At 35.7% G+C, this 14430-nt stretch overlaps 2 protein-coding genes across 2 annotated transcripts in view; one reads left to right on the top strand and one right to left on the bottom strand.

The window, feature by feature from the left end:
- LOC136847255 (sphingosine kinase 1-like) overlaps window positions 1-6813 on the top strand; it is a 47480-nt gene extending 40667 nt beyond the window's left edge. Inside the window, exons 7-9 of the mRNA XM_067118766.1 lie at window positions 563-776; window positions 2493-2632; window positions 3864-6813. Of these exons, the coding sequence (XP_066974867.1) occupies window positions 563-776; window positions 2493-2632; window positions 3864-4046 (537 nt within the window). The 3' untranslated portion in view covers window positions 4047-6813. The remainder of the gene's footprint in view (window positions 1-562; window positions 777-2492; window positions 2633-3863) is intronic.
- Window positions 6814-8277: 1464 nt separating this feature from the next.
- Window positions 8278-14430, bottom strand: part of LOC136847254 (cilia- and flagella-associated protein 44-like) — a 50962-nt gene continuing 44809 nt past the window's right edge. Inside the window, exons 35-38 of the mRNA XM_067118765.1 lie at window positions 11919-12062; window positions 11633-11739; window positions 9968-10336; window positions 8278-9024 (exon numbers count right to left, since the gene is read on the bottom strand). Coding sequence (XP_066974866.1) covers window positions 9994-10336; window positions 11633-11739; window positions 11919-12062 — 594 coding nt within the window. The 3' untranslated portion in view covers window positions 8278-9024; window positions 9968-9993. The remainder of the gene's footprint in view (window positions 9025-9967; window positions 10337-11632; window positions 11740-11918; window positions 12063-14430) is intronic.

Genomic DNA, 14430 nt, shown 5'->3' with positions numbered 1-14430 from the left:
TCTCATAGCTTCTTCATAGCAAGTTAGCCTCAGCTATTTCTGATGACTGCTTAAGCCCTTTGACTCCATGCTGTTTGCTTGTCAAGTTTCCCACTTGATGTAAGAGTGCATTTCATCTCTCTGAGTCATAGTGTTTAAAATTAGTTTTCACTCAGTATCCTTGAGGGGTGATAAGGACATAACTGTCCGGGCAACTGACCCATACAAAATTATGTTGTGTGTCTATAAGCTACATCTTATTTTTCAGGATTTGGTTTCTAATTCAGTGACAAATTATCTGTAATATGAAGTTGTTCTGTTATAGAATACAAATAAAAAATTTCATCCTTCTCATCTAAGTAGATATTTTTATATGCCCTGTAATATATTCTAGAAGGGAGGAAAAGATGAGAGAAATGATATGACCACAATTTTTCAATCATCTGCCAAATGGTATTGCATGAAATGTGTAGGTTTATTCACTTCAACATGTTGTTGTGATAACTAAAAATATGACGGGCAGTAAATCTTAATCTGCAGTTGTACTCAAAGGTCACTCATTTTTATTTACCTTAATTGACAGGAAGAGGACGAGTTTGATATGAACGCTTCATTAGTAAAAGTAGACCCAGTTAAAGCAGGAGAAAATTCCGAAGATGAGTTCTTGTTGAATGGAAAACCAGAGTATGAGAAACAAAGTGACGAATTCAGTAAAGACATCACTGCACAACTACAAGGTGGATGTCACATGCCAAAGCTAGGAGAATCGTTGCCTAATGACTGGGAAACTGTTGAAGGTGAGGAAAAGATTTGCATATTAACTTTCCAAGACTATCATGAAAAAATATTTTCAACACAGGTGTTACTTCATACTAACCCATTAACTATATATGCCTGTTATGTGTTTGTGGAAAAAATATTCCAAGTTTCACCAGTTGTTTGTCTGTTGGACAGATCATGTTTACTGTGTAGGCACCATGTGAAACATTACGTATATATCAGTTCTCCAGCTAACCTTTTGAATAAACTGTAATTGAGAAAGTGAGAATATTGGGGATTGTAGGGTGCTTAATATATGATCAATGGGTTTGGTTTAAAAACTCTTTCCCTGAAACCATAGTGTACTTCATTGTAACCACCTTAATCACACATATGCTTGAATTGCTACATAAGTGGAAGGCTTAGATGCTGAATGAACGAGAGTATTTGTGAATCCCTGTAGGATCCAGAAGAATACTCGAAAGTTGCTGCATGAAAACTCACTAATGGTCATAAAACCATGGTACCAGGCTGTGGTAAACACAGGTAGGCTACCTGCCTACTGAACTGTGTCATTTACGGGGGGGAGAGAGAAAAAGAAGGGGTTGCATTTTTTCAGAGTGTATTTATGCAGTATATTTTGTTACAAATACAAGGGAAAAAGGGAGTTAATTGCCCTTTGCGTAAAGTTTTCAGTTTTAAAGTGTGTTGGTTGTTGTTTATAAGCATAATGAGTGTTAACAGTTATGTGGTATGACAAGGTTAGGTGAGGAAGTGGACAGAGTTGCCTACTAATCCGGATAATTGAAGGATTTCTGTTTGGTACTTAGTACAGCAATAACAATGAAGCTAAGCATATATAGCATCTCCTATTGAAATAAGATTGATACCCTCCCTTAAGAATCTTATGTTGAAATATAGTGCTTATTACATAAGCACTTTATTGTTGCTTGTGTATTGGTTATTTAGGTTGAAGTAAGCATCCTTCAGAATTATGACTTAAGATATTGTTCACCGCAGAATGTATTGTTCCAGTGGTATATGCTAATCATATGACATACTGTAATTGCATGAGCAAACATGGAAGCATCCAATTATGAACAGTAGTAAGTTACTACATATTGTATTACAGGGTATGGTAGAAGAAAATTATTTTTACTATATATAATTACTGTAATTTTTTCCTTCTTGGGAAGCAGGTTCAAACTTAAACTTTTTTTTTTTTTTTTAATATTTTTACAGTAGCCTTTTTCTTTTACAGAAATGTACAAGAAGTACTAAACGTTTTATTATAAAATACAATATTTATGTCCAGTTTCTTTGAGTTCATAAAATATTTCTTGGAACTATTGGTTCAACGTAATGACATAGCATTCATACTAATTGTGTAATGCATCCTTACTTGCCTTTTATATTGTTTTATTGAAGCAGACTGTCTGATGTCGAAAAGCTGGAATTGAGAGAAATAAGACAATCAGATAGCTATTGTACTTAAAGTTTATATTTTGTCACATGTATTGACTGGATTTTTTTATTGGTGAGACATTTGTTTCACACTGTATAAAGACTTTGCTTATATTTTTTCTTGATGTACTTATGTACCAAAAATGTGTATTTATTTCTGATGACTTTATCATGATATATGCAGTTTATCAGAGTCATTTTATTGGTGAGACATTTGTTTCACACTCTGTATAAAGACTGCTTATATTTTTTCTTGATGTACTTGTACCAAAAATGTGTATTTTTTTCAGATGACTTTATCATAATATATGCAGTTTATCAGAGTCATATTGGGACTGACGTATTTCTTGCTCCAAATGCGGCTTTGAATGATGGAATCATTTGGTTACTTATGGTCCGTGGAGATGCTACTAAATCCAGTATTACCAAAGTAAGTGCCATTGAAGAGTATTTTTCTGACATTTTTATTTTTTTATGGTGTTGGCTAATGTTCTCATATATGCAAGTTAGGAATTAGTAAGCGTTAGTGACAAAAGAAATGTTCTTTTGAATGTAGCATTGTCTTTAGCAGTCATTTGACAGAATGCACAGTTAAGTGACAGAGAAAAGGTATTTTTATATTTGTAGGGTTGTATTTTTTTGTGTACAATGTATTTTAAAGTTTTTTGGCAAAATGAAAAATTGTGTAACCTGCTGTATTGCATGTTGCATACACAAAAGAAAAGGGTTTGCTTTTTGTTAAGTGTATTTATACAGTATATTTTGTTATATGGGAAAACAATTGCTTTTGCTTAAAGTTTTCAGTTTACAGCGTGATGATTTTTGTTCGTAAGCATATTTAGTGTTTACAGTTGTGGTATTGACAAGGCTGGGGGAGAAAATCATTGGAGAACCTAGTCATGCCTTACAGATAGGGTAACAGGTTGGAAGGCAGGAAAAATCTGGGTCAATTATAAATGGATTGGTTTAGATGATAGGCTTACCACTGCCTCCCCAACCCCCGTTGTTAAAAGCAAAGCTGAGGAAATGACACCTTATGAGCCAAAGCCACGAGAGGATGCCCAGTTGTGACGTCTACTATCATCATAGCCTATCCTGGCTGTACTCAGCCTGACTGCTGCCTTGCAAAGGAAATAAGAAAGAAGAGGGACTTACTTGTTGAGCAGCCACCACAGGTCCTAAGAAGGAGTCAAGGACTTGTGGGAGATATCTCTTTGCAAGCAGGTACCTAACACCAAGGATATAAAGCAGCCAAACACCCACTCACCACCTCCATTCTTCCATTGTTCACTTTCTCATTCATATCCATGTTGAACATAAAACAAACACCATATGTGCAACAAGAAAAGATGAAGGAAGTTCCAACTTGATGGTTAGGCATCAAGACATCTTAACTCAACCACAGCTGAAGAAAAAATGCTTGCTACAATGAGTGGTTGCCTACCTCCAATTAACACCTTGTTACCAAATTTCAATGACGATTCGAGCTGGTGCTGAGGATTACTCCTCCACAAAAGGCAATGGTTTTTATCCCCTTGGGAACAATCTCATTTTGTATTTATCAAAATCATTTTTTGTCTTTCTTGATTCAAGCATTCAGGTGTATGTAAAGGCTGTATTATAAAATGTGCTTAGCATCTTACTCGTTTTAATTTTTTCAGTTCCTGCTTGGAATGGATGGAAGTCACATAAATATTCCAGGGGTAGAAATGATACCTGTAGAAGCCTTTAGGGTTGAACCCTCAGGAAAATCTGGATACCTCACTGTAGATGGTGAAGTCATTCCATGGGGTCCTTTGCAAGCTCAAATACTTCCAAGTAAAGGGAGAATAATCACCCGGTGATGTACTGTATTACTTCTTATCCAACTTGTACTGTCAAAGTATTTTGAAAGGTTCTATAAATTTCAAGCAGGGTGAGTATGTCTCTGGCGTAGTCTTATTTGTTTTTTGTCAGTTTTTATTTTAGTTGTATTTACTATAACACAATGCTCAACTCTGAGGGCAAACATTCCTTTTACATTTGTTGTGATATTAATTTTTGAAAGCTTGGAAAAGATTTTGTTACAAATCTAAGAAAAGCACAAACTTAAGGTGTATTTTCCCGTATACTGTAGTGTAGTATGTATATTTGTAATTATTATACTATATTTTTTACTGTCGTATTAACTGAAGGTAGTAGATAATAGAATATTTATTATGAATTATGTTAAAATTTTCTCTTAAGTTTGCAAGGGTACATTGTATTTGGATGTATGAGGGCATTGTAACTTTCCAACATTCAGAAGCTCAAGTAAAATTTGGTAGCAATTTTCATCCATGTATGTTGAACCATTGTAGAACTACTATTGCAATGTATCTTAGGCTGTTATGAAGTTCTAGATTTGTTGCACATTCCTTTTAATATACAATTGTAAATTTCTGTATTTTAATCATTGGCGATTCATAAGGGAGAGAATACAATTGTGTATTAAAGGAAGTGTATTAAATTAGCCATTCTGGTTTTAATTGTTTATTTGTATTTATTAATCATATATATTTCACTGGATGAAAGCACAAAATTAGAGGGTAATTTTTAATAGAAGTTTGCTTTTATATTTTTTGAATTTTATTTTGCAAGAGTACCATAGCTGTGATTGCCATTTTGCCAACTATTTTCTCTGTAGGTGTAAATACTGTAGCTACTTTTTAGGATAACCTTAAATTTACCTTTACAACCAGTGTAGTTGAGCAGATAGCTTGACATGGCTTGGAAGGGTTCCTTCGTAAGACATTTTCCATAAATTTCCCTCAGGAATGAGAGTAATATAAATTTCTGTCAGGAATGAGTTACTCTCAAATTGTACACAAAATATAGTGTGCAAGTAATCCGTGAGGTCCTACCTTAATTTTAGGATTTTTACCATGCTGGTTCTATGATGGACATCAACTTGTTGGTCAGTAGTGTTCAAAGTGCAATGGCTCCTTGGTATACGAATGTAATTCGTTCCAAATTCCAATTTATGTATCAAAATATTCGTACTGTACATCGATCTGAATATTCCCATAATGAATAATTGGAATTCAGTTAATTCGTCCTACACTCAAGAATTTCCCCCATATCCACCTTTTGTACCAGCTTTTAACAGTGCAAGCACAAAATATAGTTTAATGATAACCATATACTGTTGAGGAGAGGAGAAGAGACTGTAAAAATATTACAGTACTGTATGTGCGTAAAAGCAGTAATAATTCACATAAATGAAGGGAATTTCACAAAGTTAACGACATACAATTTAAAAACCTGCAATACAGTAACAATAAAAAATCAAGAGTCAAACTGCACCAAGTTAGACAGTAGAGAGGAGTGGAGAGCACAGGTGGTTGGGTGAGATATGGGTCCGCTTCCCACTGACTTCCAAGCTGGGGCTGGGCTCGGATGATTTTTCCTCTTTCACTACATTTCGCCCGTTTCTTTCACTTACACTCAATTTGCCTGAATCACTTCTTTTTCTTACAGTAAAATACCTATTGAGTGACACGTACTTATGGTTGTTTTAGCATTGTAAAAGTAACTCATCCCCACATCATGAAACACGCTGGCGCTGTGTTCAGCTTCTGCATGCCTTGGATTGTTTAAACAACTTCCTTGTGAAAAGTGATTTGATCTCTTTCTTTTTCTTAGTTGCATTCTTTACTCATTACTTATTTGTTTGCAAAATCCTCATGTTTATTGGATTATAATAATTTTAAATAATGCTGTTTTCCAACAGTAAGTTAATGTGTTGTGGCATAATTAATCTACTCCTTGCACTCAAGATCTGGATCTTAAGTGTAAAAAACTTGTCGATAGTCATACACGTGTGAGGGATTGTTTTCTCATCTGCCAGATGCTGATTTCTCTCTCTCTCTAACACGCATGCACACAAACACACAATCGGACACACACTGGCTATTCCTTTGATTATCTATGCAAAATGTTAATAAAATTTTGTCAACCTTTGCCTACTGTGACCATTTCGGTTTCCTTGAGAGGAAACCGTCTCTCCTCCTTCAATCCCGGCTGGCAGTGCACCATTTTCCACCAAATAGCTCATGAATCGAATTTTTAGCTCGTACTTGGAAACAAAATTTTTCTAAAATTTTACATAGTATAATGAAAATCCGAATAATGAATCATTCGTATGTCAAGGAACCACTATATATATATATATATTAAGATGGGTTCTTACCATCAACTTGATCCTGTAATAAACCTGAAATATGTATCTTTATCATGATACAAAGGTATGTAGTCCCAAGGTATAAATTATTTTTACATCAGTATGCATGGGTATTGTCCATCAATCTCAGATATACATTGAATGAGTATTTAGAGATTAGTATATGATTTAGTTTCAAGTTTTTCAGACAATCTGAAACATCATAACCATAGCTTTCAGCACAGACTATTTTTTTGTAGTCTATGCTTCAAGATGCAGATACCAATTGTATGTTTTGGAATATCATGCTTAGGTTATAATCTATTCTGTTTCTTAATTGATATTGTGTTATACAATGTTAAATCATGTAATCTAATATCGTGGTCTTATTCAGAAAAATTGTTCTTTTATCAATAAAATTTTTAAATCAGTAGCTTGAACTTTCCTCCCCTCAGAATTGATCTTCACTTGTAGAGCACTGGTCAGTCACAGTCATCAAGAACTCCAGATTCAAAAACTATTCACCAGTTCATGATCACCAGGTAGGAAAAGAATAAAGTTGCGGGCCCACCAACTGCTGAGATCTACCGAGGAACTCTTGTAATGAACTGGAATTCCTACTGAAGGAGGGGAAACTGGCACATCACAATGTAGATGAAGGGATCCGCTATATGGCGTATAAATCTGCCTCAACCATGTGGGCTGAGGGAAGATTAATGGAAAATGGGAACCAACACAAAGCAGGAACAGTCACTTAGCTGAGCTGAGTGTTAGCCTAGAGCTGCCAGAAAATCAGTCACAGTCAGTAAAGAGGATCACTGGAAAATCATCATAACTATGGTGGATGTGGGGCACAACACCCTGAATATTGTTTTGAAGAGTTGCCAGCACTGTATTGGGACCCACCTAGAATGGGGACAGTCTCTCAGCAGAAACAGTAACCAGAACAAGGGTGGTCAGTGCCTAAAAAACAGTAACCATCCAAAACCCTGAGAGAAATGACCATACGTGTGATGAAAACCAGGCACTACAAAATCAGGAGTTGAGCATAAAACCTTTTCTTAAACTGCCATAAAGTATACATCCTATATAACATTGCTTGATAGTGCCTCATCACCAAAAAAAAAAAAAAAAAAGTAATGACAAGCCAGATCTAACCAAGATACCAAAAGTATACACAAAATCTAGAATGCAGAAGATGAGATTACACTATCCCTAGTAATACAAAAAAACTTAAGATATAGGGGAGAAAAACTAAAGAAACAAGTACTGATAGACACAAGACTCCAACCTAAAAGGAATAAGGTGTTACCTTAACTATCAATAGAATAGAATTTAGGCCAAAGGCCAAGCGCTGGACCTACGAGGTCTTGCAGTGCTTAAACGGAAATTAACAATAAAAAGGTTTGAAACGTGTAACAGGATGAAAACCTGGCAGTTGCAATATGAATCAATTGTTAGGAGAGGGTGGAAAGTAATATGGAAGATAGATTATATAAATGGATTGAAAGGAGTTGCAGTTAGGGGCTGAAGGGATGCTGCAAAGAACCTAAGTAATGCCTACAGTGCACCCCATGCTAATCAGAGGAACAAACCCTTTTAACTCTGGCAACATCAGTTTGGGAGGTGATTGTAGCAGGTAGGATAAATTATGAGTGGAAATCTAATGAATTTTGTATCTTTCAAATACTGAAGAAAATGATAACTTGAAATTTACTAGAGATAAACTGTTCAGAAACAACCTCTTCTGCATAAAATGTGTTAACAGCTTAAGGAACTTATGTACTCCTCAATATAAATAAGCATGACCTAAAAGGTAGTTACTGAGTTTATAATAGCAGAAACTCTCAAAACATGTGGCTTATGTGCAGACAATGGAAACAAAAAGTCAAGTCTCTAGCTGGAAACATAAATTACTGATTAAGTAACAGGTGAAATATACTAGCAAATAATAATGAACATCAATGTCAAAATGTACAGTGCATGACACTGCAGTGAAATGTATAAATGCAGATGAAAACAGAATCCTTCAGAATAAAGAATAAATGCAAAATAAGGATTAAAACTTCCTTGGGTTCACTTCCCTAAATTTAAATCTGTGCAGTTCAATGGACTGAATGGCTTTTAAAACCAGAATTAGTTATAATTTAAACTTTTAATGTCTAAACATAATTCCTATTGCTTGAACAAAAAGTATGCTAGCACCTTTAGTATGTTTGAATGGAAAGTCAAAGTCTTCTGGTGACTTTTCAATTCTCTGACTGAGCGACTAGTATTGTCGGCAGTGAAGTTTTCCCAATACATAAAATTTGCTGAATATCATTTCAGCAGGATGGGCATTTATTTGTTCTCTGGGCACAGCATGAAGGCCAAGAAGGACCCAGAGTAGTTATGCCTTCTGATTAGAGCTATTACATCTGGTGTGCCAACTTGAGGGATCTGTTGGCAGCAAGGTTTTAACTCTACGTATTGGTATTCTGGAATCTACTGTAGGTGGCATTTATTCGTGGGTCCTGCCATTGAGATGGGTGGCAACTTTGGGGCCCAAGCTGGTAGGAGACTGTTTGGTATGAGGATTGTCCAAGAGCAACATCCACAAGCAGCTCATAGTGCCTGATGAAGTCTGCAGTGAGTGGTGGCATCTGGAAGTATATAAAAATTAAAAAGATAGATAATAATGTTTCAAGTTTGAGATGCAGAAGTTACTCCAACTATTTTCCTGTATTTAAACAAGGCACATCAGCACTGAATAATAAATGACATACATCCTGTGAGAGAGTGAACCTAAACACTTGTATTTTCTAATGAAAACTCCCTATGTAAAGATATCCAAAGTAATAGTGACATTCTAATGAACATGTACTTTAGATACAGAGTAATAATCTGTTAAGATATCGCACCTAGAAATGAATTTCATGGAGAGGTTCAACAGTGGTTAAGGTCATTTATAATATTAGAAAAGTACGAATGTGAAATGTTATTATGAATAGTCAAACATAAAAAAAATGAACGAAAGTCTTCCATAAAGTGATAAAATTTCGTAAATGATGGTTCAACAAATGTTCCATTCTTGTTGCAATGAGACTTTTTCAGGGAATCATGCACTCAGATTAAAAGCAATTAATTAATCAAAATTTTGTGTGTTTAGGATGCACATGGAAAAGTTTAGTTTGCAATATGCCATGAATTAATAATCATTTGAATTTACTCATTGTAAAAAATAAAATACCAAAGTACATGGCATTGCTGAATAATATTGAAATGAATTCACTTGTAAACGTGAATAAAATGGATCAAATCAAGGGATGAAATGCTGATAGGGAGTACAAGTACTGTTTATGGAAGTTGTACATAAATTAAACAGGGTTTATTTTTGAACGCACAAGCCAACTAATAACTAAATTATTACTTTATAATTTGTCACATGCTTGTATTTTCAAGAGTTTTGATCTTTGTTATTGTCTACATCAACCAACGCACATTTAGCAGTGTCCCCTCGAATCAATTTGCGTAGATATTATTTTGTGGAACCCTGTAAACAGCTTATTGCGTGAATGTAATGCGCACTATTTTTGTCACCCATACCTTAACAATAACTCAAGTTTATCTGTTCACTTGTCAGAGTCAGCTTTTGAATCATCATTGCTGTCATCATCTCCCTCTTCAACTTCAACATTGCCGCTGTTGTCATCGTCATTTTCTTCATCCTCCTCATCTTCACCAGAGAAAAAGGTGCCTTCTTCAGCCCCCTCTTCTTCGTACACATCACTGGAATCAGTGGCTGATGTAGGCTGGGTGCTGGTGGCATAGCCAAAAGTATGATCACTCCTGTGCGTTGTAGTGGGTGTATGCTCTGGAAGGCTACTGGATGGCCGGACCTTAGAAGGAGGAAGCTGTGGTACACCTGGAAGGGTGACTGATCCCATTTTGCTGCGGAGAGCGCTGATCTCGTGTCTTCCCAGGAAAAAGAAATAAAGGTGGATATAAGAAAAGGAGGTTGGAACTTTGGTGACACTGGAGACTACAATTTTGAATTTTATGAAGGATAACAGGTATGTATTACAGTATTTTCAAGTTTGAAAACTACGGTTTTCTCAAAATTTGAAAAAATGGGTAAAATGTGGATTTGAATAATTTTTCATTTTATCCTATTTTATAAGCCAATCAAGAGTGCACTCCTCTCCAGGTAGCCAATCGAGAGTGCCAAGACGATACATCTTTGTACACCCAAAGTTATAACATCAGAACTACCATTGAGACCCCGACCCAGTTAAGGTCCCAGCCAAGGCCAGGCTACTGACTTCTATGTTTACAAAACTGGGCTTTTAAGTACAGTAATGAAAAAATATTTGGTCTTCCATATTTTTGAAAGATCAAGAATACTTCTTTGCTACTTTAGCTCCACTGCATGATGAGGCCATTTCTTTTTTGATAACATTCAGAAAGCAGGGGAGCTGGTTTTCCTGTTCTGGCTGTAGTTAATCTTAGTCCTGTAAAAGTTTGGTTATGGAATACACAAGGCATTAGTCTTTTATATATCCAGCATACTCTAACAGGGATATTTTGGTTTTTACAAAAGCTCCACCCATTGTTAAGCTGTAGGAAATAATTTCAGAGTAGGGATTTATAACAATGGAAATTATATACCATCACGTCAGTAAAGAAATTACTGTATATACAATGCACGTCAGTAAAGAAATTACTGTATATACAATGCACGTCAGTAAAGAAATTATACACAATGCACGTCAATCAAGAAACTAATAATAGAAAGCTCAATTCATCTAAGAAAAACATTAATGACAATTGCTAACAGTGAATGAACATGAAGCTGGCAATGCAGCTTTTATCGGAAACAAGTGCAAAAGTTTTGAAAGATTAATTCTGATCACACACTGGAAGATTACAAAGTACAGGTAGACCTCCTTTTCTCCAGTCCTCCAGGAATTTGTGCATTTGATACAAATAGGAATAATTACTAGATACTGTACTACTGAAATGAAAGAAGTCATCAAGTCTTGCAATTTGAAATGACTTAAAATGAATTTTTATGTACAATAAAAATACTGTAAATCTGTCACCTAAACCACTTACCAAATGTACTTATTGTCTTGAAGAGAATCCTTATCCAGGGTAATTCAATTTCAACTCTTAAAAAATAACTTTCAAGTAATAGCTACTTACAGTTGAAGAAACCTTATGTGCTATAGTAAAACAAATTGGAGGTTGATTAGGAGTAGCCAAGATTACCTCAAAGCAGATATTGTTGTGTCTTGTTGTGAAACAAATGCCCTTAAACGATCGAGTTCTCCCACTTGTCCCATTATCCTGCCACCTGACTTTGAGGATTTTCCTTTCTGTTTTAAAAGAAATCGTGCCACAACTTAATTCATCATCTACTCTACAATCTGTAATGTTATGAAAAATTGTAATGAATAAAAACTGAAACACATGAAAATTTATGGCCTTCTCTTGATTTCAAAGATAAACAATTTTGTAGACTGGAACAACGTTTTCTTGTCGTTATGGTACGCACCACTGATGCACTAAAAGAAGATGCCTGAGCTAAATGGTATAACAGATGGTCTTTCTCCTGCCTCAGTGCTAAAATGTGGGCTGCCAATGCTGCCTCTTCCTTCTGTAGAGCTCTCAGTTCTCTTGTTCTTCCAGCAGCATCTTTCTGAAATTCACCAAGATCAAGTAAAATACTAGGTAGATATTTCTTATGAAGAACCATAATCCATTTTTCTAATCTGTCAACAAACTATGTTTTCACACTTAGTAAATCTTTAGATATTCATGTTTTCATATAAAGAGGGATAAAATAATAGTGTCTGTCTTGATCATGAAAAGTTTAATCTCAATTAACAGCTTCCGCCTTAAAATAAACCTAACCTTTTCTCGACAATGTTCATTAATTACTGAACCAAGAGACAGAAAAACCCAAGTTACGAAATTATTTGGTAATTTCATCATTTTTCAGTCAGCCTCTGGTTGGGAAGTAATTACATCTGAATTATTATTATTATATTTTTATTTTTTGGTCTATCACAGTCATCCTATTTGACTGGGTGGTTTTTATAGTGTGGGGTTCCAAGTTGCATCCTGCCTCCTTAGGAGTCCATCACTTTTCTCACTATGTGCACTGTTTGTATTACACACTTTTCTGCACGAGTCCTGAGCCACTTTTGGCATCTAGTTTTTCCAGATTCCTTCTCAGGGATTGGGATCGTGCCTAGTGTTCCATGATTATGGGCAATTTCCACTGGCACATTCCCATATCCTTATTTTCCTGGTTTTCAGGTCTTGATACTTAATTTTTTCTTTCTCATCTACTTGGTGTCCCATGGTACTGGTGACATCAATGAGTGATACTTTCTTCTTGATTTTGTCAATCAACGTCATTGCCTGGTCTATTGGCACGATCACCTTATCTATTCTGATACCGTGACTCCAGAGGATCTTTTTTGATTGCTTATCACCTTCAGGTTGCACTTATTACTGCAAGCTAGCTGATGTTTCTTGCACAGGCTCCAGTGGAGGGCTTTTGCTACTGAAAACAATTGCTTTTGGCATTTAGCTTATACAGTCTCTATATTTTTCTTATTGTGGTGTTCTCAAGAACAGATAGAAGTTATAACATCTTCCCAAAGGACATGGAAAGATACACTGTGGTCATCCACAGTGAGAATGAATAAAATACAGGTCACTCTAGATTAAGCTTGCCATATGACAGCATGGGCTCTTGCTCTTTTGTAGCCTATACTGTGAAATAAAATACAAAGGTGTACTGGTATGAATAACAGAGAAGTAGTCTAAAGTTAGTTGAAGCCCATACAAGTTAAAATTTCACTGGGCAACAGCTTTCCTTGGTTGTGTTGAGTGTCTTACACACTTTCATTCTACAGTCCTCCTTGAGAGGCAAGCACAGGCCAAGTACCAATGAATGCTCTGACGGTACACAGTTCTCTTAGAGAGAGGCACACACAACCATATGTCTTCCCTCAGTTAAGAAAAAAAAAAAAAAAAGCTTTCTCTCCTGAAAATTTTCTCCCCTTCCCTCCCTCCATCAAGATCGGTGTTCATTAGTTTGCTTTTCTCAGCAGGTTAAATATGGTATGTAATCTCAGTAGATTTTTTCATTTTCCCTGCTATTTCTCTTAGCATAAATTTCTTTTTCAGTTTTCGTTATTCCCCAGAACTCCCTACTATCACCAAGTTATCACACTTTCTCCACTACTGACGGATTTAAAGGGGTTTAATCCTACTTGCAGAAATTTTCATTTCACATGACCAATTTTCACTTGCATATCATCAATTCTTACTCATTTTATCCATGACCGTTTCACCACTTTAAATCTCTGAATAACATTTATGAGGGGCTGTAAGAGCAAGAGCCCTCGCTGGTATAGCACCAGCTCAGTCACAAACAACAACTACAACAAATGTGTTGAGCGGGGAGGTTGAAAGGTTTCTGCTGATGAGGTTCCTACCAGTGTAACTGGTGCAATGGATTGCTCAGGTATCTCTCTCTCTCTTTCACTAGTGTTGAAATCAGCCTATTTACTGTGTTCCTTCATTTGTTTACTGTTACTTTAGAGATGGCAGTCTGTTCCTTTCTTTCACTCTCAGTGGTATTTGGAAGCTGCTGGTTTCCTACATTTATCTCTATGATAATTGGGAGTAATCCTATTTATTTAAAACATTTATACTAATGCATGTTGGGCCTTTTCTTTCTCTCCAGGTTAAGCATTGAGAAGGCGCAAGAGTCGACAGTCTGGTGTGGTGCCATACCTCTAATTTTCACAGCCTTGATTAATTTTTCTCTAACACAAATGGAGTATACTCCTTAGAAGAACTTCCAGTGAAAGGCCCATATTCTGATCCCCTTGTAGATTTCAAGAAGGATTACCAAGGTCAAGTAATTAGCTAACTCTTTTCTTGTCTAAAGACTTGAATCGGCATAAGGAATTGACACAGCTTTTATTTCTATTTAAATGTACCCTTTTTAGATTCAGCACCTCAAAGTGTAATTATTATTGAAATAA

Source organism: Macrobrachium rosenbergii, chromosome 16 (assembly GCF_040412425.1).
Source record: "Macrobrachium rosenbergii isolate ZJJX-2024 chromosome 16, ASM4041242v1, whole genome shotgun sequence".
Taxonomy (NCBI): domain Eukaryota; kingdom Metazoa; phylum Arthropoda; class Malacostraca; order Decapoda; family Palaemonidae; genus Macrobrachium; species Macrobrachium rosenbergii.
The sequence above is the reverse complement of the archived record's forward strand: the minus strand, read 5'-3'. Positions and strand labels throughout refer to the sequence as shown.